We start from the raw sequence: 26,474 nt of genomic DNA, 5'->3' as shown, positions 1-26,474 counted from the left end.
AGCAGGACAGATGGAGGGGAGGCTGTAGATGTTATTTGGCCAGTGTCGGTGCTGTGGCCGCTTCTCTTAGCGTTCTATATTAATGGCCAAGTTTGCTAAGATAGGTGGTGGGGCAGGTGGTGATGAGGTAGCAAGGACTCTGCAGAAAGACTTGGACAGGTTAGGAGAGTGGATGGAATAGTGGCAGATATAATTCAGTATAGCAAAGTGTGGAGTAATGCATTTTGGTAATGAATAAAGGCGTAGATTATTTTCTAAATGGAGAGAGAATCCAGTAATCGTAAGTACAAAGTGCTGGTGCAGGACTCCCTAAAAGTTAATTTGCAAGTTGAATCGGTTGTAAGGAAGGAAAATTCAAAACTAGCATTTACTGTATATCAATACAAAACAGCGATGTAATGCTGAGGCTCTATAAGGTGATGATCAGGCCGCATTTGGAGTACTGTGAGCAAATTTGGGCCCCATATCTGACAAAGAATGTGCTGGCTCTGGAGAGGGGCCAGAGGAGGTTTACAAAAATGATTCCAGGAATCAATGGGTTGGCATATGATGAGCGTTTGACGGCACTGGGCTTCTACTTGCTAGTTTAGAAGATTGAGGGGGGAGTTCACTGAAACTTACAGAATAATGAAAGGCATAGATAATGTGGATGTGGAAATGATGTTTGCACTGGTGGGAGAGGAAATAAAGGGCCCTCAGAATTAAGGGGCAATCTTTTTGAAAGGAAGTTAGGAGGAACTTGTTTGGTCAGAGAGTAGTTAAACTGTGGAAATCATTGCCACAGAGGGCTGTGGAGGCCAAGTTAGTGAATATTTTAAAGGTAGAGATAGACAATTTTTTGATTAGAACGGGTGTCAAGGGGAGATGGCAGGAAAGTGGGATTATGAGGCAGAGATCAGTCATGATTGAATGGCGGAGTGGACTTGATGGTCCGAATGGCCTAATTCTACTCCTGTAATTTGTGAACTAAGGTACAGTGAAAAGCTTTGTTTTGCATGCTACCCAAACAGATCAGATATATTATACATAAATTCATCAAACTCGTATAATAGAGTAAACCCTTAGCTGCACCAGTGAAGTTCTCCAGTCTGCTTTGCCCTGGTTTTTTTTGTAATCAACAATTCAATGACAACTACTCTATGCAATAACAGTAATCCAGTATCAATAACTCTAGTCTCAACTGTTGTAATCAATAACCCCAGTCCCAATTGTTGTAATCAATAACCTGAGTCCACCTATTGTAATCCGTAACCTTGATGCCACCTACAGATCTCCTGGTTACGAATGCCTGATTTATGGACAACTGGTACATATGATTGAGCATTTGGGACATGGATGGGATAGTTGGAGGTGGATTTGCAGGTTGTTGCATGTGCCTTCCCTCACCCTGAGCCCCAACTGTCTGAGGTTGGGTGGTGCCGAGCAAAGCTGGGAGCATTGAAAGCTGGGAGTATTGAGCAGCTTCACTCCACATTCACTGAGTCAGCGAGACCGACTGGCAGTTGCTCTTCCCATGCCTGCTCGCTCTCCCATCACGTCTGTTTCAGCGATCCACGGGTCAGATAACTAACAGTTATTATGAATCAAATGCTATTGTAACCTGGGGACTTCCTGTACTATAGTCATTAATGTTCAGACTAATTTACAGCAATCGTAACTCCAGCCACATGTTCTCTAATCTTTAATCATACTTCTTCCTCAGTAACTGTTTATCATAATCAGGGCCTCTGAGAGGAATTTTATCAGTGGGTACAAAGTTTATTTCGGGCCCCCTTCCCTTCTCCATTAGTCATCCTGTTTATATCCACTACGGTTTTATGCTATGAGCTGTAGCCTGTAAGGCCATAAAGGGTATGGAAGATGAGAGAGGGATGGAATGGAGCGCTTTTTTGATTTTCTGCATTTGAGTCCTTATGTTCCTATACTCCCTCCATGATTAATATAAATAAAATAAAAGGATCAGAGAGAAGAAAATACATTTGTTTTGAACATTTTTGTTTATGCTACAATGCAGATAAGGAGAAATAATTCACATTGAAACATCCTTCTGTATTTCAATGCAGATCAAATCATCAGAAGACATAATTATTAGTAAAAAGTAAAACAAGGTAGTTTTTACTTTAAATAAAGAGCTTTCCTGGCCTTTTTTTGTGAACATTTTCAAAACACGGCATGAAAATTTATTGTTCTGGCAATGTTTGATTCAATACTTAGCCTGGCCAAATCCTCAAGATGTTCCTGAGACATCGTACACCTTAAATAATTCTTAATCAGCTTGAGTTTGCTAAATGATCCCTCTGCAGAAGCTACTGTTGCTGGAATTTTTAATAGTATTCTTAAGCTGACACAAACATTTGGAAACAACTTACCAAGTCTGTACACTGTTAACAAATTCAACGGATCTAATGGTTTTAACTGTGCATTTACACAATTCACCCTCCCACTAACACACACACTCACACCCACTCACACACACACAGCCACACCCCACACACACACACACTCACACACACACACACACACACACACACACACTCCCACACCCACACACACCCACACACACACACACACACACACACCCCCCCCCCCCATTCACTCACCCAGCTACACCCTACACCCGTCCACACACACGCTTGCCCACACAAGCCTACACCCACCCACACACTCACACACACATACACCCACCCACAACATATATGCAAACATTTTCTGAGATTCCATTGTACCTGGACCTCTGGCACCACCCTCTCATAGGCCCTGATTAGAATCAATATTACACATCTTTCTCTTGTGGTCAATAATCTTCAACAACATTCATGTTGATCTTGAACCCATATCTGCTTTGCTGAAATCAAATAACGTAGCAAGCAGATTAGTTTACGTCAAAATGCTGTGATTTCCTTCAATTTCAGTTTTGACTTCCTTAATAGATTATTTCCTGTGATATCCTTTGTGGTTCTCCTTGGATTTCTGTTTTTTGGGAGAAATTCACAGGATTACCCATGGAAGCTTCATTGGGGATCCATATTGAATGTTCATCGAGTGCAGTATTTGATTGTTTGAACCTGGCAACTATTTTGGTGACTGCTTTACACTTGTGAATAGTTGAACTGGCAGTGTCCCATTTGGGCTAAATTAAATGGTTCAATTTTTAGAAACCATAGATTTCCTTCGTAATTGGCAAATATATTTCTGGCAGGATAGAGGTGCATTTGACTCATATTTCCAATTATCCACTAACACCAGATAGAACCGTATATTGGTTAATAGCTTGATCATGCTCAGATATAACGTTCCACTCAGCACCCCGTTCCACAACACATTGAAGTAGATCTTAGCAGCACGACATGTCTAGATTCACATTGGATGTAATTTGGGTGAAATTTTTGAGTTATCTCCAAGAGACATAATCCACCAAGGAGCCAACAATCCTGTGAGGGGGCAGATCAGGGTGACTGACAAGAAACAAAGGACAATTTTAACCATGCGATGTGCTCCAGTCTTTGTTCTGTTCACATTTTAACGGTTCTTCCCTCAGCCAAATCCCAGCCCTCACGCTGGAGTGTGAGATAGGGCTAGGCAGGAGTGGATTGGGAGAAGTTGTGGGGGTTGGGGCTGAAATAACATTCAATTGCGGGAGGAATTTGTAAGCAAGATAGTTAGAATTCAGATTCAATATGTCCCTCCAAGAAGCCGAGGTAAGTGTAGCAAACCCAGTTAGAGTCTCTGCGGCATATAACAGGAAACCTGGCCCTTTGACCCACCTTGCTGAGCATTGGCATTATGTGTATGTTCCATTAGCCCAGATCTCTTTAAGTCTTTCCAATCCATATATCTGCCCAAATATCTGTTGAAAACAGTAATTGTATCCACTTCTATGATACAAGAATCTGACAGCTCATTCCGTATATGGACTACTCTCTGAGTGAAAAGGATTCCTTAAGTCAATGCCCTCTGAAGAAGGGTCCCGACCTGAAAAGTCATCTATCCATGTTCTCCAATGATGCTAACTGACCTGTTGAGTTACTCCATCACTCTGCCTTTTTTGTATAAACCAACATCTGCAGTTCTTTGGATCTCTCAATAGTTTTAGAATGTTCTACTCTGGGAAAAAGACAGTGACTTTATCCATTTCCCTCATGACCTTGCACACTTTAATTAGGTCAGTTGATATTGAATGTGTCCTTTAAGGTTTATAGGGAAAAATGAAAGAAAAAAATTAGGAGGGGAAAATGGGACCATGAAATGACCTTGGCAAGTTGGATTAACGAAAATCTTAAAACAGTTTGTAAGTCTATTAGAAGCAAAAGGATAGTTGAGGAAAGGGAAACTACATATACTGTAAGCATCAGCTCAGATGATACCAGAACATAGTTTGCAGGGTGCACTGCAATCAAGGAGACACCTGGCACTGATGAGGTTGTGGTAAGGCAAAAGTGAAAGTAAGATGGAGGCGGCAGTGTGCCATCATGTGACATTGCACAGCTGGGTTGTCCAGAAGAATCCGATGAGGACTACATAATGAACTCAGGTGATAGATGTGTGATGCATGTTGAAATGCTTGCAGCAATCCTTGCTGTGTTATCTGGTTTGTCGTACCAAATGAAGAGAATAAGTAGGAACACACAGTATTCCATCTCACACATTCTGGTGGAGGCTGTGTAAACCAAACAGCATTTCGTTTCTAACCAGCAACTGCCTCTAATTGGGAAATCCTGCCAGTCAGCTTGCTCATTTGTTAGCACACTGGGTCCGCAAAGTGTAAACCAAACTCCTTCTGTTCATTTGCTGCTCCATTCACTGTACTTCTAGTACATGCTTCTGCAGCTGTGCCCATTAGTGCTCTATCCCCGTGTTATACAGTCACAAACCTGGGCGAAGCGATCGCCAAGCCTGCGTGTGGTCTCACCTATGTAGAGCAGTTGACACCTAGAGCAGCGGATGCAATAAGTGTATGTGGTATGCAAATTGTGTACGTAGTATCACTACAACTGAGTGAAAATATATATATTTTTTCTGTTTCTGTTCCACACCAGGATTCACAGTATAGCTTCTACATTCACCTTTCATTCACTTTTACTCCATCTTGCCTGTTCAAACAGAAATGCAGTCTAAAGGCGCCATTATTCAATCTACCCTTCATTTATTCGATGTGAATGATTCTTGGCTATCCCTTTGATTAGATCACTTCAATACAAGGTTACCTTCCAAATATGTATTTAGAACATTCTACAAATTCACTTCAATGACTGTGACATTTATTTGTGCTTCAAGTTGTAGGCAAATGATACAGCTTCATCTTCTCTCACCCATTTCAGCTTCATTAACCTAACCTCATCAGTAATTAGATTTTCGACTTGCTTCAGTTATATTTCAATTTGCAATGCCTCGCTCCATCCTCCCATCACAAACAACGAAGATTGAAGTTCACAGAAAATTAATTTTGTTCTCACATTTTCTTTCATAAGGATGGTTCATTAGCAGGCTTTCAAGCTTATTCTGTGAACTCGACATTTTTTTAATAACTAAAATAACAATTTTACTGTGAATAGTCATATTTTGTACAGATTTCATGCAGAAAGTAAAATGATGGAAACCAGTCACAGTTGCATAATTTTCTTCGGTTAGTATTGCTATTAGTTTGCTTGCACCTTGAGGTAGAGGCACCAAACACAGGTTTACGTCTAGTGTTGCTCCTAAGTAAACACATAATGTACAAAATCCATGTCTGAATCCTTAATAAGAAGGTCTGTATGATCCCTGTGACATTTAATTTCCCAGTCCCCTTTGAAATATTTCAATATTTCCAATTATTGGAGGAACATCAAGACTGGGATTGGGAATAACATTGGATCAGCAGCCCAAAGACTCAATGGAACAGTTGTCAGTATGAAGTTAATACAACTCAACATCCTCTACCTGGTTACAACAGCACATCTCCTAATGCACTCTCCTGATCCCAGCTCCAACCACACACATATCCATATTCCTGAACTCTGGCTCCAGCTGCACCCATTAATACTTTGCCAAGTATGCAAATCCACAGAAAATGCAGACCCAGTGTGTTAACAAATGAGCAAGCTGACTGGCAGGATTTCCAAATAGAGGCACAATGAACTGCAGTTGCTGGTTAAAAACTGCGAGCACTGAATGGAGCTAGTGTATGTGAATTGTTGCCTCACCCTGAAGAAAGAATTGGATTTCTGGGTAGAAAGAAAGATAAAGGCTGTTGAATCCTCTGTAATTTGTTTCCTCACTTTTTTTGATGGATTTGTGACCTGAAATGTTAACTTTGTTTCCTTGCCAACCCATGCTGCTTGACTTCCTGGGTGCTTCCTGTATTTACTGGTTTTGATAGAACACCATAATGCTCAATACATTTTATTCTCAGTACAATTAATGCAAATGCTTCCGAGAATTTCATGCATGTCTTCAAAGTTTAATAATTCTTTGATAGATAAATGATCTCCTTATATTTTCTGTTTTCTGCTGTAAAACAAATAGTTGAAATGAGAATAGCAAAAGTTGTTTATATATCTTGTTTATATCAGTATACTTCATCTTAATGTGGCTATTTTAATGCATGTCATTGATTTTTGCAATCTACAATTACCTGTATTTCCATAATCTCCTTGTAACATAAAAACCCACGCTCCATGGAGTTCTAAAATTATCTGTGAAGAATATATTCCTTGAACGATGATCTATTTTACATTGTCCTTGCCCCTCTCCTCCTTTGACATTTCATTTTCACACCTTATTCTTCCTTGTCTCGGTCCCTTCCTTGTCTCTGTGTCTCCCGCTCCCCTGACTCTCAATCTGAAGCAGGTTCTCAACCTGAAATGTCACGCATTCCTTTTATCCAGAGATGCTGCCTGTCTCGCTGAGTTACTCCAGCATTTTGTGTCTATCTTTGGTGTAAATCAGCTTCTGCAGTTACTTCCTGCACACTTTCCTCAACTTATCTTGCTAACATTTGTGTAAAATCTTAGAATGTATTACTGCATAGTAATTTGTTGGTTAATTCCTGGGAAGTGAATTTGTCTCCATATTCTCCTTACATTGCACACACACGGTGCAAGTTAAAGCACAAACCTGATGTTGGAATTCCCCTTTTTGCTTGTTAAAGAGTTCTCTGCTAATTTACTCTGGCTGCCATAAATGATATAAAGCACTAATTATGCCTGGCAATACTTTACTAGGCAAGCGGAGGGAACTAACAGGTGAAGAAAAACATAAAAACTATAACATTGAGTCTACAGTTTCTGGTTTGAATTGAAGGTAGACATAAAATGCTGGAGTAACTCAGTGGGACAGGCAGCATCTCTGACGTCACTCACAGCGCGTGGAACACAGTGCAGCAGGCCGCATTGTGATGTCGTCAGCGAGACCATCTCGTTTATTTTCGAAGTTATTTCAGATTTTTGAACATTTTGATTAATAAATCGAGAAATAATGCATGAATGTTTCAGATAAGGCAATTTTGGTCTCCACGGGCTAAATTCAAAATATGTACAAATTTTACTGTTACCATGTAGTTTTTTTGAGAAAATGTGATCACACACAAACAAATAAATAAATACACATCCAAGATCAGAGTTTTATAGTTATAATAATAAGGATAGATGATAATGATAAGCTGTAGAATCCATATATACCAGAGTTAAAACACGTATCATTTATATTGTTGCATTGAAATTCGAAAAATATATACGTATATTGTAAAGGATTACATAGTACAGCACACAGACAGTCCTTTCGGCCCACCATGTCTATGCTGAAAATGATGCCGACCACCTTTATTTACCTACAAATCACCAATATCCCTACATTCGCTGCACATCCATAGGTCTATCCAAATATATTTTAAATAGCGTTAATGAATCTGCTTGATCCCCAGAAATACCTTCCAGGTCCTTGCCACCCTTTGTGTAAAAAACTTGTTCCGTACATCTCCTTTAAACATTATTCCTCTCACCTTAATGCTACGTCTCTATTATTTGCTTTTTCCATCCTGGGAAAAAGATTCTGACTGTTTACCTTATCTATACCTCTCATGATTTTAAATAATCAGTAGATGCTAGATCACTGTGTATAACCAATTGCCAACTAAACATTAGTAATTATTAAACTGCTGGAATATGGGATTCATTATGGTTGTGTCCCCAGTTGCAGCATGGACTGAGTGGGCTGAATGGCTTATTTCCCGGCTATATGAATGTGTGACTCTCTATCCAGAAAATGGAGACTCAAGTTTTACAGCTATTATGGACATTATTCATCTGTTCTAAGCAACAAACTGCTAAATATTTATTTGTATATTTTAATTTAGATTCGAGAACACCTGGCTAAAGGACAACGTACTCTGGCAGGAAAGGGCATGTCAGAGGTCATAAGGACTATGCTAGGATTAATGGAGAGAAAGAATTTCTACAGTGGAGATCTTTTGTTCTCTGCAGACATATTACGAAATGTAACCGATACATTTAAAAGAGCCAGCTACATTCCAGCTTCTGAAGATGTACAAGTAAGGATTGTACTTAAATGATGCATTTTGTTTTGTATCCCATAGTGCTGACATACAATGATCCAATAGGCAGTAATTGCACATGTCATGATGCTACAGCCAACTTTATTGCTTATTACCTGAGGTTGGGCTTGCAGAGCTCTTTGAACTGCTGCAGCCTTGTGTTGATAAAGTAATGATATTACTGTGATATTAGTTAGAGAATTCTCAGAATTTTACCCAGCAACAATGGAGGCATAGTACAAAAGTCCAAGTTAGGATGGCACTTAATTAAAAGGGGCATTTTCAGTTGATTGTATTGTATTGTATTGTATTCAAATTTATTGTCATTGTCTCAATTTGAGACAACAAAATGAATTTCCCTTACAGGCAGTATCATAAAAAATACTGGTGTTCTGATGGTGTTCTCATGGCATTCTTTACTGTGAGGAGGCATAGTTGAGGGACGTGATGTTGAATTAAACTTGGACAGTTGTGGCATTATGTCAATTATACACAAATTAAGCAGTCACTCCTAATTAATGAGCAGTCGTTATGTCTGGTAGGATGGGCTAGAGCCAGCAACAACTATGAGGCTCTGGATGTATTGTTAACTGGCACAGCTCTCATTTTGTGTCGGAATTGTAACCTTTGTTTCTCCAATAGTTTTGTTTCTTATATTCACGATTATTAACACCCAGGTATACCTCTGCAATACCCCTATGCCATTTGTATTGTCTGACATTACATTGCTTAATCCGAAGTTACCCTGGACTAAATCTTCAGTCCCAACCAGGAATTTGTCTGCATTCACCAGCCTGGCTCTTATTTAAGTTTAAAGACGTTGAACTGTAGAAACCTTATATTCTCTCTAATAGAAAGATAGGATATTTTATCCTCCATAACATCAATCTCTATCATTTTTTAAGATCTCAGCTGTGTTGAAACTGTGAAAGATGAAATGGCGCCAGTATGTTTTAGAGTGACCTGAAGACAAGAAAAAGACTTGGCATAATTTTTAATTCCCCTTCACTCCATTCTCACTAAACAAATGTTCTTATGATTGAGGCCACTCTTCTAAATAACATTTTAAAAAGTATCCTCAACACATGAGTAAGTATCATTTAATTTTCCTGGTGGGAGTGACCCCAGATTCTATTGGAACCTCGTTCAGTTTATGAAATCAATTGAATTGCACAGTGTATCCGTCACCACTGCCTGATATCACTCTGGAGGCTAAATATCGGCTAATGGCAAATTTTCGTGGCCTAAAAACTTATAGATGTTTTCTTTCAAATCACATTTCCAAAAGCACTGTCATTAATTAATATTATTAACTAAGCAAATAATGCTAGATACAATGTGCTGGAGTAACAGGTAGCATCTGTGGAAAACATTTATAGATGATGCTTTAGGTTGGGACCCTTCTTAAGAACTTCATGAGAAGGGTACAAATCCGAAACATCACCTAACCGTGTTCTCCAGAGATGCTGCCTGACCCGCTGAGTTACTCCAGTACTTGTGTATATCTTTGGCATAAACCAGCATCTGCAGTTCCTTTTTATTACAACTTGCAAATAAAGATGGGAAGAAATATAAGAATGACACAATTTCTCTTCTTTTTTAATTTACTTAGAAGTTCTTTCAGATTGTCAGCTACATGCTTGAAATAGAAAATAGAGCAAAGTGGGACGATGCATTACAGGTAAATAAGCTTTTTCCAAACAATTACTCTTGAACATCATTCATGGCACTTAGATGCCTCTATTTATGTGCGCCGTGTTGTTAGAGCTAGGTTGGAGATCAATAAAAGCAGCTCAGAATATCCAATAATGTTTATTAAATGGTAAGTATTCAGTATTTAATTTGATCTTTTATTTTAGGATTTTGGAAATATGAAAAATTATGAATACTATGAGGACAGCAACAATTTGATATTTCTGATTTCGCTATGTTACCTGTTGGACAAGATATATCCCAACTTTAAAAGAACAAAGGAAAGACCTCAGATTGAGGGTTAGAAGGGTCGCGACCAGAAACGTCACCCATTCCTTCTCTCCAGGGAGCCTGCCTGTCCCGTTGAGTTACTCCAGCATTTTGTGTGTATCTTTGGTTTAAACCAGCATCTGCAGTTTAAACCAGCACCTACAAAATAATTTTCTGACATTGATAAGGAGTAGATTATTGGAAAAAATCATGATGTTCAGTAAAAAGCATTTTTAACGGTTTACATTAACTAACCAATACCAGTCATGAGGGAATAAAGCTTCATTTTCCATCTGTATCTCTCCTTGACTATTTCACTCAATATGACTAAGCAGGAATCTATCAGTTTAATTTTTTGAGAATATAACATTTGATCCTGATCTCAGTAATGTATTTTAAAAAGCTTCACATGGAAGACTGAATAGAAAAATAAAGCCCAAGTGAAAATGTTGAAGCCAAAATAGCTCAGTGGCAGACAGCAAAGTTTACAGCTTGAACCAGTGGTAGTGATTGGGAGGCTGAGTACCATGGGATTTGTACAGTATCTCTCAATATAGGGACCCCTGCCTCAGTGTTTTTTTATGGGCGGGGGCGTGGGGGGGGGGAGAGAGTTTGCACACTTGGGCAGAACTTTTGCCAAACCAAGCTGTAAAGTATCCAAATAAAATACTTTTTACAGTGCATCTCCAAATGTTGATAAGAGACATGCAGAACAGTTATGTAGGCAAATCGTAGAAAAGTATAAGAGGAAATAGGTTATACTAGTGGAGGATTACAACTTTCTCAGATTTAACTGGGATTACCTTTATGTAAGGGGCTTTAATGAGACAGAATTTGTTACGTGTGTCCAAAAGAGTTTTGTGAGACAATATGTTAAGAGTCCTATTAGAGATGGGGCAGTCCTCAACATTATTTTAGGGAGTAAAACTGGGTTGGTTGTCGAAATGTCAGTGGGGCAATACTTTGTGAATAGTTACTACAATTCTGGAAGTTTCAAGCTAGCCATGGAAAGGGATAATGTTGGTCCTCAAGTCAAGATCTGAAATTGGGGAAGGCTGATTTCCATAGCATTAGATAAGACCTAGTGAAAGTAGATTGCCAGCAGATGTTGCGTGTAATCCAACAGCTGACAAGGAGTCTTTTAAAATAGAGAGTAAAAGTTCAGGGCCAGTTTTAGGTGTGAGTAGAAAACAAAGCTACCAAGTTAAGGCAACCTTGGGTAGAAATGGGCAGCACGGTGGCACAGCGTTAGAGTCGTACAGTGCCAGATACACAAGTTCAATCCTGACTATGGGTGCTTGTCTGTACAGAGTTTGTACGTTCTCCCCATGACCTGCGTGGAGTTTCCCTGGGAGTTCTGGGTTCCTCCCACACTCCAAAGACGTACAAGTTTGTAGGTTAATTGGCTTTGTAAAATTGTAAAATAATATTTCTGGGCATCAATGGAATCAAAATTAGTTGTTTAGCAAGAGAAAATCATCTAGAAAAAAAGAGAAAATCACGCTAGAAAAATCGAACAGTAGAAGACGGGCATCTGAGAGAGAATAGGTTAGAGCTAAGTGGTACTAAAATACAAGCTGACTCACGGTCTCATTGAATGCCGGATTTGGTGTACAGGGCCAAACAGCCCATCCCGACTCTTCTGTTTCTTGTGTTGCAATTCTAAGAAGTTCTGCTTACAACAAATAATAAATAACTAGACTAAGTGAGACCCGTTGGGTCCCATGTTCACACGGGAGGGCTGGTCCCCAGAATGCAATATTCCACCTCTCCACCAATTCCAATATTGGTGGCCAGTGGGGGGGCTTTCTGGAGCGCTGGTATGGGTTCTTGGGGTGGCAGCTCAGTCCCTCAAGCCTGATCTGCTGGCAGCTCACTCACGGTTGGTGGGCTGGCAGTTGACTCATGGCTATTCCTTGAAATTCCATGTCAAGCAGGGTGCAAGGCCACCAAATTTAAATCCATTTTCCTACCATTTCAAGCAGGGTGCAAGGCCACCAAATTCAAGTTCAGTTTCATTCTACTTCAAGCAGGGTGCAAGGCCATCAAATTCAAATGCAGCTTCATACCATTTCATGCAGGGTGAAACCACCATAAAACCACACAAAACACCAAACTCACAATTCAGTAGATTCACAGCTCAGACAGAGTCCCGACCTCTCCCTCCCCCATCATGCAGAGACTGAGCCACACCCACACTTCCAGGTTTTATAACCCCTCACCCTCACACCGGAAAAGGTGTTGCCTTCATGGCGTGATTGACAGGAGAGAGATTCTCAACATTTTTTAAACACTAATAACACTATTATTTTTCATTCATGGGAATAATTATCTGCACCTGCTGAGCAGAGGGGGACTGAGTAAGATGGCCAAAAATCACAGCGTAAATGGTAGTGTTTTATCTTAAATCAATGTAGAGTGCAAACAGGAAGTAAGTGCATTTGCATTAGTGCCTTTTAACTGCTAGCCAAAGCCCCCAAACTGCCATTTGCAATTAGTGCCTTTCAACTTCAAGCCAAAGCACCCAAACCACCATTTGCAGTAAGTAGTGCCTTTCAACTTCAAGCCAAAGCACCAAAGCCACCATTTGCAGTAAGTAGTGCCTTTTAACTTCAAGCCAAAGCACCCACCACCATTTGCAGTAAGTAGTGTCTTTTATCTTCAAGCCAAAGCACCCAAGCCACCATTTGCAGTAAGTAGTGCCTTTTAACTTCAAGCCAAAGCACCCACACCACCATTTGCAGTAAGTAGTGTCTTTTAACTTCAAGCTAAAGCACCCAAGCCACCATTTGCAGTAAGTAGTGCCTCTCAACTTCAAGCCAAAGCACCCAAGCCACCATTTGCAGGCAGTGCCTTTTTACTTCAAACAAACCATTTCCAAACCACATTAAGGGGACTCACAGTTGAGTAGACATGTGTTCAGTGTTATTCAGAGCTCAGAGAGAAGTGACCCTTTGGCTTCATCCACCTTGCAGAGACTGAGTGAGGCACACCACTTCCTGGTTTTATAGCCCCTCCCCCTCCCTCCTACAGGGGCAGCAGAGAGAATGATGATTTTTTTAAAAACATTAATATCTCTCTGATTTGTCACCAATGGGAAAAATTCTCCGGTCCAGGAAGGCGGGGGGGGGGGGGGGGGGGGCTCTGAGCGACGTGGCCAAAAATGACGGCCGTAGGTGGCGGCGTTCTCTCGGAAATCGCACCACAGTGGGCCAAAAGCGGTCAAGATCAGACTTTTAGTAATATAGATAATAGATGGTGCTTGAAGTTAGACAAATCCTTTGTTCAATGTGAGAGTCTGAGAATGTAATAACTGTGATCCCTTCACACAGGTTGCACCTGGCTCTGTCCACTTAATGCGGGTTGTTGAAGATTTCATCCATATCGTGGGTCATGGGCTCAAGGTGTTTCAGAGTGCCCTTATAGTGACAGATAATCTAGGTAAGTTTTGAAGTAATAAAGAATCATTTTTTTGTGGGACATTAAAATAAAAGTGGAAGTATTATATATCTTTCAGATCACTCAGGTATTCTGGGAAAATATAAAAGATGCTCTTGGTGTCAATGTTTCAGCTATATCACTCTCCTAGATCCTGACTGGACCGCTCCTTTATGCTCACATACCTCAACATTCAGTTTCTAGTGCACTTGAGTCATTCCATGCCTGTTCGAGCAGTGTTTCCCTGTGCAAATCTCTGGAATAGTCAGTGGCAGGCCATCTGATCATCACAATATTTTCAGTTGACACATTTACTAGCAGAATTCACTGTTTTAAAGACAATTTATATCGTCAATCTCAGCAATATTGTCATAGATAATAGCATCACAACCACAATCCACCTCAGAGCAAAAAACAGAATTGAATGTTGCTCTTCCTGATCTACATATGTGGCCACCTGTAAAGGCTACAAATATGTTTGTTGATTCATAGATTTAAACTTACGTTGTGTCAAATTTCACTTTTGATGTTAAAAAACAATTTAAACCAAGCTTCACTGCTGAAATTGTTTAATTTTACCTTTTTTTTCAGTAACTTGCATTCAGCGAGAACCTGTATCTGCTGTATCAAGTGATATTAGTTTCCCAATGAAAGGAAGGAGAGGAATGAAAGATTGGGCCAGAAACTCAGAAGACAAGATTTATATTCCAAAAGAGGTTTTTACAATTCTTCCTTCAGGTACTTGTCACGGTCAATCAATATAGTTTGTTACTATAGAATTATCAGAATTATCATTTCAAGCCATGAACTAATGAGCCTAATCTTATCATTGCCACCCAGACTCCTCCACAAACTCCCTTACCAGTGAAGCATTTTTTATGTAAGAGTTTAACTGCATTAACGTGGGGAGCAATATTAGGTGCAGAAGTATTGCCCCAATTCAAATCAGCTGAGAGAATACCACCCTTATACTTACACTTGCATTGCAAGGTGCATGCAAGCAGTATAAGCAGTATCATTCGTTAGTGTTGCATAAAAGGACGCACGGATAGCGTGTGGGTAGAGCGGGACGGGCACATGGAGAGGCGTGGAGGAGTGTGGAGTTGCACAGGGTATCGCGCGGTTCTCCAGTGTTTCGTACTGCATGAAATCCTCACGTTCCACCTGCATGACGTATCACGTATGCACGCTGACGCATTGGGTACGCACGCTAACGCATTGGTGTCGCACGCTGGAATCCCGACATCTCACGTTTATCGCGTGGCGATGTATGGTTACGTCACCATGCATAACCATGCATCGCCGTGCGCTGCAGGGTATTCTAATGACATCACACGGCATGATGATGCGTGATTTGCGCTCGTAACGACGCGTCGACCTATTTTACATATGACGCATAAATGCGGTGCATATGACGGCCAAGTGGGACAGGCCCTTTATGCAAGTAGGAGGGTTAGTTAATACTTCTTCCTCAGAATTAATGTTGGCTAGCTTTTGATTAGTGTTCATTGGTTGAAATTAGTTCAAAATCATGACAGGTTACTACTTTAGTTAAAAGCTGGCTGGAATGTGACACCCACTGTATATCTACTCACTTTATAAAGCAACTTTTATTGCCTATTCCTGATTCCTCTTGAGAACCCTGTAGGTGGCACATTACCACAGTGGTAGAGTTGCTGTCTTACAGCGTCAGAGACCCGGATTTGATCCTGCCTATGGGAGTTGTTTGTACGGAGTTTGTACGTTCACCCTGTGACTGCGTGGGTTTTCTCTGGATGCTCTGGTTTCCTCCCACACTCTAAAGACATACAGGTTTGTAGATTAATTGGCTTCTGTGAATTGTAAATTGTCCCTAGTGTGTAGGATAGTGCAAGTGTGATCGCTGGTTGGCCGAAGTTCCTGTTTCCACGCTGTACCTCTAAAGCCTAAAGCAAAGTCTAAAGCCAGTGATGAGCTGGTCTGGAAATTTATTTCTGGATATAGCCTTTGTTTTGTAAATGAGTGGTGCAAATATTACAACCATTTATCATCCGACACCCGCATCTTCTAAGCCATAGGCTGCCATTTGGCTGAACATTGTGCCAACATTACAATCATCACACTTACGATCTTATGTTGGAAGTTGGGTTTGTAATGAAGCACGAAGGATAGTTGGGTCTGGGACTGTCTTAGGATCTTCTGACCTTATATCCAGAGGCATTCAATACGACAGCTAGGAGTGGGTACAGTCTGATGCTCATTCACTTCAGCTTTACCTGAGTATTTTAATGCTATCGTAAGTCAAGTGTTACCTTGATGATCAGCTGTATTCATCTTTGTAAAGTATTAGTTAGCCCTCAGATGGAGGCTGTATTTTATTGGCATGGCCACACTTTAGGTGCAGAAAACATTATTAGAATTGTTCCAGTGGAAAGGAATATCTGTACCACTAAACCTGTCAGTGGTTATGCATCGATGCAATAAATAGTCTGACTGAATGCTGAAATCATGATAATAAAGTGGGAGAGCGAATTACGTATGTACCCTATAACACTCAAAACAGGTTAGTCATGCATCACAAATTCAACACATTTTCATACACTATGCACTGGTGTCCCCTTTATGTTATTACGTTGATGAGGTTATCCAGTAAATCCAGATGCTGGGCAAGAATGATGCCATCACTTTTCTTTGCCCAATTGTTTTACTTAAGTAAAAATCAAAAGTGAACAAATGAATATATCCAAATTGTGAACTAATTGAATCTATAACCAACCCTGTGCTCAGAATAAATGGCATTGAAATTACTTCAGAGCCATCTAGAATGTTCCATTAGTGGACAAAACTGCCAATCCATTACCCTGGGCTGGATTGAAATAAAGATCACAGTAGTACATTGGCAATGCATTAATCTGTAACTATCTGCATTCTTCTTTCATTTTCATTTTTATTGTAACTGAAAAGTAGGCAGCTGAAGAAAAAATATCAAGTGCTTTGAAGAAACCATGAAACTTTTTTTTTCACCAAATGATTATCTCTGAAAACAGCCCAGAGCTATGTATATAACTGGAGCTAACAACATCACGCACATGCCAGGACTGTGCCTTATGATTAAAAAGAGAGAAACATAAGCATTTGAATAAGAAAGCTATTTTTTCCATTTAAGAGTGACTGATATCAAAACACATTTGTGTCATGGATTCAAAAATGTTTAATTACTGACAAATTAAATACTTTATTGCCAACCCAAAATTGACACATTAATAAAAATGAATGAAGCCATAAAACATATACAAAGTTAGATGTTACATTACACGGAAACAGAAGTATTACTGCGCAGGTGTAAATTTATCATTCGACGCGGAGGCCACATGAGAGCTCTGACGCGGAGACCATGGGGGAGCTCCAACACGGAGACCACTTGGGAGCTTCGACCCGGAGACCACATGGGTGCCAGTGGGCTTAAAAAATGCTTACGTAATTGCGAGTTTATGCAAGTCACCTGTTACATAGATAGGGTGTGCCTGTAAATGAAACAAGGACAGATTACATTCAGCAGTCATGAGGAAGTGGTCCCTTGGCTCGTTTCATTGTTCATAGAGACATTGGTCCGAATGTCAACGCAGCAGAGATCCCCCAAAATTAGTTGGGAAATTATGGGACTGCCATCCAAAAATCTACACACTCTTTCAAGACTGCTCCAGACATTAACATTTAGCAAGGATACTACTTGGAAACACTGAAGATATTAACACATGGCCGAGTCACCCTCCAAATATTAAACCACTGCTTCATCACCATTCTAGTTATCGGATGGCTGAGACAGTTCTCTAAATAACAAAATTCTTAGAGAAACCGTCAGCACATCAATAAGTATCTGGTCAAACCTCCAAAGATGTACTTAATATTGCAAATATCAAATCAAATACCAAACTCCCCTGAAGAACCCATCAGAATATGAATGTTGGATCGGTCACTGAACTAACTATCAGCACATTGCTGGAGCACCAATGTTAGCATACTTTAGAACAATTGAATCATGAACAAACGTCTTGTCAATCAAATATCAGAACACACTGATCTGCTTTTCTGCTCATCATCACAATTCTCTGACTCATCTCTAAATGTTACCACACTACCATGACTCTCCTTATATCATCAATGTAATGCTAGACCGCTCCGCCAAACACAGCCACACAGGGTCAGTGTATGAGTAGGAAGGAGATTTCAATTGGCTTGCAACTGGGAGCACTAGATAACCATGTATATAGAGCACCTGTGCCAGGCAAGTTCTGCATGGTCTCAGCAATGTATAGGAGGCTACATCAGGAGCTCCATGTGGAATAGACAAGACAGCAGGATATACATGTGAACCTCTGCCTCGTTTGGAAGGGCTGGTTAGGTTATGTGAGGGAGGAGTAAGAACGTCTAACATCTCCTGTGGCTACAGTAGAAAGTGTCTGAGGTGGAGAGGGGTGAGTGAGGAGCAATGATGGAACCAGGGAATCATGTAAATGATTTCTGTAGGGAAAAAAAGGGGGGAGTGGGGAGATGTGAATGATGGTGGGACCATGTTGCAGTTAGAGATATGATGAAGAGTGATGTGTTGGATGCAGAGAGTGAAAGGTAAAGACCAAGGGAACTCTACCTCTTTTCACTTGTGGGGTTGGTGGGATTAAAACAGAAGTGTGAGATATGTGGATGAGGGCTCTATCAACCACCGTTGAGGGAATGCCAGGTTTACGGAGAAAGGACCTATCTGATGGCCTGGACTGGAGAGTCTAATTTTGAGATCAGATGTAGAGGAGACAGAGAAACTGAGAGAGAAAGGGGTGATGTCTGTACAAAAGGCAGAGTGGAATGAGGTGGTCAGTGGATAGTTTAACTCTGGCATCGAGACAAAAACATCAGGAAAGGGAAGAGAGGTGTCAGAAATAGTCCAGGTGAACTTGAGTGTCGGATGAAGTTTAGTAATAAAGGTGATAAAATTGACAACTTCTGCATGCGTGCAGTAGGCAACACCAGTGCAATCATCGATGTAGTTGGTTCCAGAGTAAGTTGGTACAAGGACTGCTCCACATAGCCATTGAAAGGGCCGGCAAATGCCCATTTGATTTGTACAAAGTACGAGGAAACAAAAGAGAAGTTGTTCAAGATGAGAACAAGTTCCACCGGACAGAGGAGGAGTGTTAAAGGCGAACTGGTTGGATCTATGATCCAGAAAGAAACAGGCCCTTAAATCTGCCTAATTGGATATGGAGATGTTTTGGGACTGAATGTCCACAGTGAAGATGAGGTAGTGGAATTGAAATTTGTTAAAATGTAGAGAGCATGTTAGTGGGAATGGACTGGACAAGATTGAGTTGAAGTATGAAAAGATAAGTTCAGTGGAGGACGTTCAAAGGGGATTTGGTGCACAATGCATCAAACTGCCTCTTACAGTATGTTGTAACAAAATATGACAATGAGAACATGTGGTAGCAAAGTGGACACATTAATGATGATTAAAACATTTAATCACTTTTACAATTCTATTAATAAAGTAAACATAGTGAAGGATATGTCTGACTGCGTACATTGGGTATTCTGCTTTGCTACAATTGGGGACAGGATGATCAACATGAAGTAAGCTGCGCTGTTTTCTCATTGCCAAGACATTGACGAATAGCAGACACCATTCAGTAAACTAGCATTGGTAAGGTTCATTAGTGTTTTATCTAGATTGAACATAAGATTGTTCAAGGATGCTTTGCCCAGATTGGAGAATGCTGATGTTACTGTGTGTGAAGGCTAGGACATAATTAACTGTCTACAGTTAACGCTACAATGATTGAAATGTAAATATTTTATTTCCAAAATTGAGAGGTTGTTCAGTGGAATATTGCATTTATGTTTGGAACCATTTACAGTGATTTTAATGAAAACTATATTTTGATTTTCTTTCATTCTAACTGCTCTTATTAATCCAATAACCAGATGGTTTCATCAGCAATTTATCACCGCAGCATTTCTGGCACCTTCCTTTCAGAGATGTTACCATTGTCCTGTCCACCTCTCTCCAGCCATTTCTGCAACATAAAACTAATTTATTTTCTCCCTTTTGCAATACTGATGTGGACAAAACATTAGCTCAGTCTGTGCGTTTGTAGAGTAGATGTTGCCTGACTTGCTGAGTTTCAGATATTTTCTGTTTTAATTTTAGATTTCCTGTAGAACTTTGATTTCCAAAGTATCTGTATGCCAATCTTCTCCCCACCTGCACTACGAATTTCCCCAAGATCAGAAATGCCGGTTATGATCTCAATCTTGATTTCTCCCACCAACACAACATTATAAATACAAGTACCAATCCTGATGGTTCCTAACACCTCATCCCTCAAATATCACTAAATCATCAGTCCCCAATCCAACTTAATTTCTTCCAAAATACAGTGCCTTTATGCACTGCACTGAAGCCCATTTGTTCCTCTATGTACCCACATCCAACCTCATACCCAACCACAGGCATAGCCTCAGAAAGGAATGACAATAAGACAATGTGCACTACCTATTTACTTGCCTCCATCCAGCACACTTTTTCAGATGCACAAGAATTTCTAGGCAATGGATCTCGGAATTTCTAAGCAATTGCAATTAACATCAATGGCTCAAAGAAGTTGTGTGAAAATGTAACACTGCTAGAGTTGAAACCAAGCGACTGCAACACAATAGCATGATCAATTGGTGTCAAACAAGCTTTTGGATTACTTTGCTTGGAGTTTCTCCCTTAGCAAAACTTGGCAGAAATTCAGCACAAACTTTAAGTGAGACAATAGCCAAAGTTTCTCTGAACCTGCGGCAGGAGAAGTCCATGGAAAAGAAGCAGCATCAGCATGCAATTGTTGGGTGAATATTTTGAGAAATATTGGACTGACAGCTGAGGCTGCTGCTTGCATAGCATGGGAGACAAGTTGAACCAGGTTAGCAGCGATGACCTCAAAATAGTATCGAATGAGCAATGCTGATAACTTTTCCAGAATTCCCCTTTTTACTTTAAACATATCACATTCCAAATATTTGTTTCTGTAAGTATCTACCAATAATTTAATTTATGTATAAGGTTGATTGATAATTATGCTCAAAGATTATGCTTACTGCCAAGAACCTAACCCTAATCATATTGAATTAAAAACAAAATACTGGAAATATTTGGCAGGTCAGACAACATCTGTATAACTCGCATTTTAGGTTGTTGACATTTCATCAGTATTTGTCATATGGGTAGGGTGATCTATTAAACAAGGCAGAGGATCTAGAGTCTTTTGGAAGCGTTGAATACTAAAGGCGGGGAGGTCATGATGAGAGTGGAAAGGAGAAGTAAGGTGATATAGGCCAAATGGAGGTACTCTGCAAAGTGGACCCAATCTGCACCTGGTTTCGCCGTTACAAAAGAGACTACATAGGAAGCATTCAACTCAAAACACTGAATTGGAAAAATTGCAGGTAGGTAAATGACTGCTTAACCTGGCAGGAAAGTTTGGTAGTTAAACGTAAAGACCAAGTATCACATGATGAGGTGAGGAGGAGCAATGAGCAGAGATGGAGGAGCAAACCTTGGAACTTGGCAGTCCCATTGGAATGCTGTAAGTGGAGGGCCTGGGAGGTGCAAATGTATTGAATGAGCACAAATTATAATTAATCTGTATAATGTGAAGCTGGTTGAGTGGATAGTTATGAAAAGTGAAGTCATGATCCTGCACACCCTGCATATTCAGTTCAAAAACAAAAACTATCTTCCACAGCTTTTGTCTCAAACTGAACCATTAACTCTATTTCTCTCTCCACTGAGCCTTCCTGGCCAGCAGTTTCTGAATCTGTTTTCTTATAACTTTCAAATACAACATATCACACATTCTGTGTACATTAAATGCATTCAGTAGTTATTGTCACCACAATGATGCCTATACCATGAACAGGTTCATTAGCAGATGTTGGTGGTGTATTGTGACCTTGGATTGATTCTCTCCTAACTTCCTGAAGCTTGAGAAGTGTTGTTAGCAGAGATCTAATTCTGGAGTATAATTAATGGATTAATTTACACAATGACAATGTTACTCATGAGCTTGACTAATTAATTAGCTTGAGAAATTGTTACTCAGTAATTTGATCAGTTCAACAACTGTAACTTAATGAAAGCACAGAACTTAAATCAGAATGTGGCATGGCACCAGCTGACATTTGGAGACAGAGCATTACCAAATTTAGAAAGAACCATACAATTCTCATTGAACTTGATCAGTTGTAGAATTCAGTGAGTTTATAGATTCAAGATTCAAGATTCAATTTAATTGTCATTTGGACCCCTTGAGGTCCAAACGAAATGCCGTTTCTGCAGCCATACTTTACAAACAAATAGACCCAAGACACAACATAATTTACATAAACATCCATCACATCGCTGTGATGGAAGACCAAAAAAACTTATCTCTCCACTGCACTCCCCCCCCCCCCCCATGTCAGAGTCAAAGTCAAAGCCCCTGGCTGGCGATGGCGATTGTCCTGCGGCCATTAAAGCCACGCCGGGTGATGCAAGGTCGCACACCGGGTCTTGGTGTTGGAGGAGCTCTTCGACCTCGCAACTCGGGTGGGAGAAGTCGCCGTTGCAGGAGCCTTGAAAAGCAGTCTCCCTCCAGTGACCCGCGGGCTCCCGGTGCCGCCGTCCGCCAGACCCGCAGTTGCAGCCTCCGAATCTCCGGAGGTCGGGCCGCAGCAGCAGCAGCGCCCCACCACCGCTCCACCCGCTCTGGACTCGGCCAGCTCCGCGACGGTGAGGTGAGTCGTCGGCACCAGAGTCCCCGGTCTTCTCCTGTTGGAGGCCGTTCCTCGTTGCAGCCCCAACGACAACGGAGACCCGACAGAAAAGGTCGGGTCTCCCGTGCAGGGAGAGATTTAAAAGTTACCCCCTCCCTCCTACCCCACCCCCACTCCCCCACACACACACCCCAACAAAAAATAACAAAAACTACATAGAAACATAGACAAAAAATAATAAAAACGCGGATGGGCTGCAGAGGCCGCTGCTGACGAGAGTCGCGCCGCCTACCGGAGATAGGCCATATATAAGATCTTTAAATATGTTTGCCCAGAAATGCATAGATCCCACCAGTCAATCACTTGTCACATGGCACATCAATGACTAGTTGCAGACTTTGTGGAAATTTAGCAGCCCCTGAGACCAAGGTTCTTGGACTAAAGCTTGATCGGTTTCTACTGTGCATGATGCGCTAGTGTAGAGCATGTGAAATAAAGCAGATATGGTCAAGGTTGGGCCATGTCTGGGGGGTGGTATGGGAGAAAGGGCATGGGTCAGGGACAGGGCCATACAGCACAGAAACAGGCTCTTCAGCCCACCATGTCTATATCAGCCATATTTCTAAATTAATACCATTTCCCAGTACCAGACATGTGAATTGGAAAGCAGAAGAGTTAAAGTGAGTCTCAATTGTCAATGGTGATGGACGTGTAGTCATTGGCTGGTGTTAATGAGTCAGTGAACTGCTATCATCAATCGAAAAAGACTAAAGATTTGAATCCTATGAAGGGGTTTTGGGTCAGATGATTCATCCGTTCTGCAGGGATTGGGTTAAGTCTTTGGAACTTCGACAAAAAGGACCCCTATAAATAATATAGCAGCAGAAAAAGCAGTGCTGTGTAACTCTGGCTCCAATGTAAGTGCCTAGGAATGTGTTGAAACAATAAAACCTTATTTTTACTGTCTCAGGGGCTTCGATGCTGAATTCTGTGAATTTGTTGGACTCCAACCAAGATATTTGTTGGTGCTGTGCAACTCAATACTGAGCTTCATTGGCACAGATGGGTTTTTTGACCAGAGATCCTCCCCATTGATACATTAAATCCAACTTAACTAATTAACTCCAATAATTTATATTTAATTTGTACCAGCTATTTTAAATGTCAGAAATCTGCTGTTACAAATATAATAAAATTGCATACTTTCTAATTTTCTATCAGAATATTAGCTACAGGGAGAGTTGGAATGACATGGATTGTTTTATCTGGAACACCGGGGGTTGCAGGGAGACATAATAAAAGTATATACAGTGAAATTATGAGAGGCATAGATAGGGCAGACAGTCAGAAATTGTTCCCAGGATGGAAAAATCAAATGCTAGAGGGCATAGCTTTAAGGTGAGAGGGGCAAAGTTTAAAGGAGATGTGTGGAGTAAGTATTTGGTCAGGGCATCATGTTCGGCACAGACATTGTGGACGAACAGGTTTGTTCCTGTGCTATATTGTTCTATGTCTATGCCCTAATATTGTTTGCAGCCGCAATTCTGAGAATTCTGGTCAACTTGCCACATTCTTTTTACAATGACTTCCTGTGTCTTACTGCATGCTGTATTAATGTTCTGCAGTTCATTGCATGTTATTGTGCAGTCAGACCTCGTTTGATCCAAGAGAAAGTAATTGCTATTTTTATTTGGCAGTAGAAACCGTGACTTTCTGTATTCGTTCATAAAGCCAAATAAAGTAACAATCTTTTCAAAGAGAAGGCAAGAAATAGAAACAAATAGAAAGAAAAAAACCAGCACAATTATTCTGCATCTCTCATCCCCTTAGGATTGTGCCTGGTACTGCAAAAGAAAGAAGCATTCTGCAAATATAGTATTTACTTTAGTGGAGGAAAAATGGCTGCCTATTTGTGCACAGTAGAAATGTGGCAATGTGATAATGATAAATAATCTACTTTAATAATGGATAGAGAATAAACATTGCCCTCAATACCAGGAAAAACTCACTGGCTCTTGTTCGAATCAGTGCTATGGCATTTTTTTATATTTTGCTATGGTTAGTCTTTCATCCCTGGTACTGCAGAGCACATTGAGTACCTCTGGAGCATCAGATCAGGGCTCGATCCCATAACCTCCTCACTCATTGTTTTATGCATGGAGGCACAGCTGACATCCAGATTGGGAAATGGTGAAGAAATCTGAAAGAGATAAAGCATGAGTTATGTGTTTAAACCAGATTAAAAATAAAATCTTAGAACAGAATGGATGAATAAAATGGAAACAGAGATAAAGAGAAAAACAAGAAATTAAAAATCAGAGAAAAACAGATGGAAAATAGATAATGGGAGGGAATCAAGAGTAAAGTTATATGATCTATGCACACAAACATTCTGAATAAAGTGTGTTAAAATAGAGATGTGTATTGATAATGTCTGTCTAGATTGTAAAAGAGGAGCACAGGAACACACCCTAAGCAGAAGAGGTTTATCAGAATGCTGCCTAGTGAGGGTGAGGGTGAGGATGATAGATGTAGATACGATTATGTGAGATACAGTGGCTTGCAAAAGTATTCATCCCCTTGAACTTTTCCACATTTTGTCACGTTACAACCACAAACGTAAATGTATTTTATTGGGTTTTTATGTGATAGACCAACACAGAGTGGCGCATAATTGTGAAGTGGAAGGAAAATGATACATGGTTTTCAAATTTTTTTACAAATAAAAAGCTGAAAAGTGTGGCGTGCAAAAGTATTCAGCCTCCTTATTCAGCCCCCTAAATAAAATCCAGTGCAACCAATTGCCTTCAGTAGTCACCTAATTAGTAAATAGAGTCCACTTGTGTGTAATCTAATCTCAGTATAAACACAGCTGTTCTGTGAAGGGCTCAGAGGTTTGTTAGAGAACATTAGTGAACAAACAGCATCATGAAGCCCAAGGAACACACCAGACAGGTCAGGGGTAAAGTTGTGGAGAAGTTTAAAGCAGGGTTAGGTTATATAAAAATATCCCAAGCTTTGAACATCTCACAGAGCACTGTTCAATCCATCATCCGAAAATGGAAAGAGTATGGCACAACTGCAAACCTACCAAGACATGGCCGTCTACCTAAATGGACAGGCTGGGCAAGGAGAGCATTGATCAGAGAAGCAGCCAAGAGGCCCATGGTAACTCTGGAGGAGCTGCAGAGATCCACAGCTCAGGTGGGAGAATCTGTCCACCTGTCGTGCACTCCACAAATCGGGCCTTTGTGGAAGAGTGGCAAGAAGAAAGCCATTGTTGAAAAAAAATCCATAAGAAGTCGCGTTTGCAGTTTCCCACAAGCCATGTGGGGGACACAGCAAACATGTGGAGGAAGATGCTCTGGTCAGATAAGACCAAAATTGAAGTTTTTGGCCTAAATGCAAAACGCTATGTGTGGCGGAAAACTAACACTGCACATCACCCTGAATACACCATCCCCACTGTGAAACATGGTGGTGGCAGCATCATGCTGTGGGGATGCTTTTCTTCAGCAGGGACAGGGAAGCTGGTCAGAGTTGATGGGAAGATGGATGGAGCCAAATACAGGGCAATCTTGGAAGAAAACCTGTTAGAGCCTGCAAAAGACTTGAGACTGGGGCGGAGGTTCACCTTCCAGCAGGACCCTAAACATACAGCCAGAGCTACAATGGAATGGTTTAGATCAAAGCATATTCATGTGTTAGAATGGCCCAGTCAAAGTCCAGACCTAAATCCAATTGAGAATCTCTGGCAAGACTTGAAAATTGCTGT

At 40.6% G+C, this 26,474-nt stretch overlaps 1 protein-coding gene across 5 annotated transcripts in view; it reads left to right on the top strand.

The window, feature by feature from the left end:
• Nucleotides 1–26,474, top strand: part of LOC129709656 (adhesion G protein-coupled receptor B2-like) — a 545,832-nt gene that overhangs the window by 280,516 nt on the left and 238,842 nt on the right. For all 5 annotated transcript variants that reach the window (XM_055656140.1, XM_055656141.1, XM_055656145.1 and 2 more), the window contains 4 exons: nucleotides 8,333–8,527; nucleotides 10,143–10,211; nucleotides 13,825–13,933; nucleotides 14,522–14,668. In XM_055656140.1, the coding sequence (XP_055512115.1) occupies nucleotides 8,333–8,527; nucleotides 10,143–10,211; nucleotides 13,825–13,933; nucleotides 14,522–14,668 (520 nt within the window). The remainder of the gene's footprint in view (nucleotides 1–8,332; nucleotides 8,528–10,142; nucleotides 10,212–13,824; nucleotides 13,934–14,521; nucleotides 14,669–26,474) is intronic.

This window comes from Leucoraja erinacea, chromosome 26, assembly GCF_028641065.1.
Source record: "Leucoraja erinacea ecotype New England chromosome 26, Leri_hhj_1, whole genome shotgun sequence".
NCBI lineage: Eukaryota > Metazoa > Chordata > Chondrichthyes > Rajiformes > Rajidae > Leucoraja > Leucoraja erinaceus.
The sequence above is the reverse complement of the archived record's forward strand: the minus strand, read 5'-3'. Positions and strand labels throughout refer to the sequence as shown.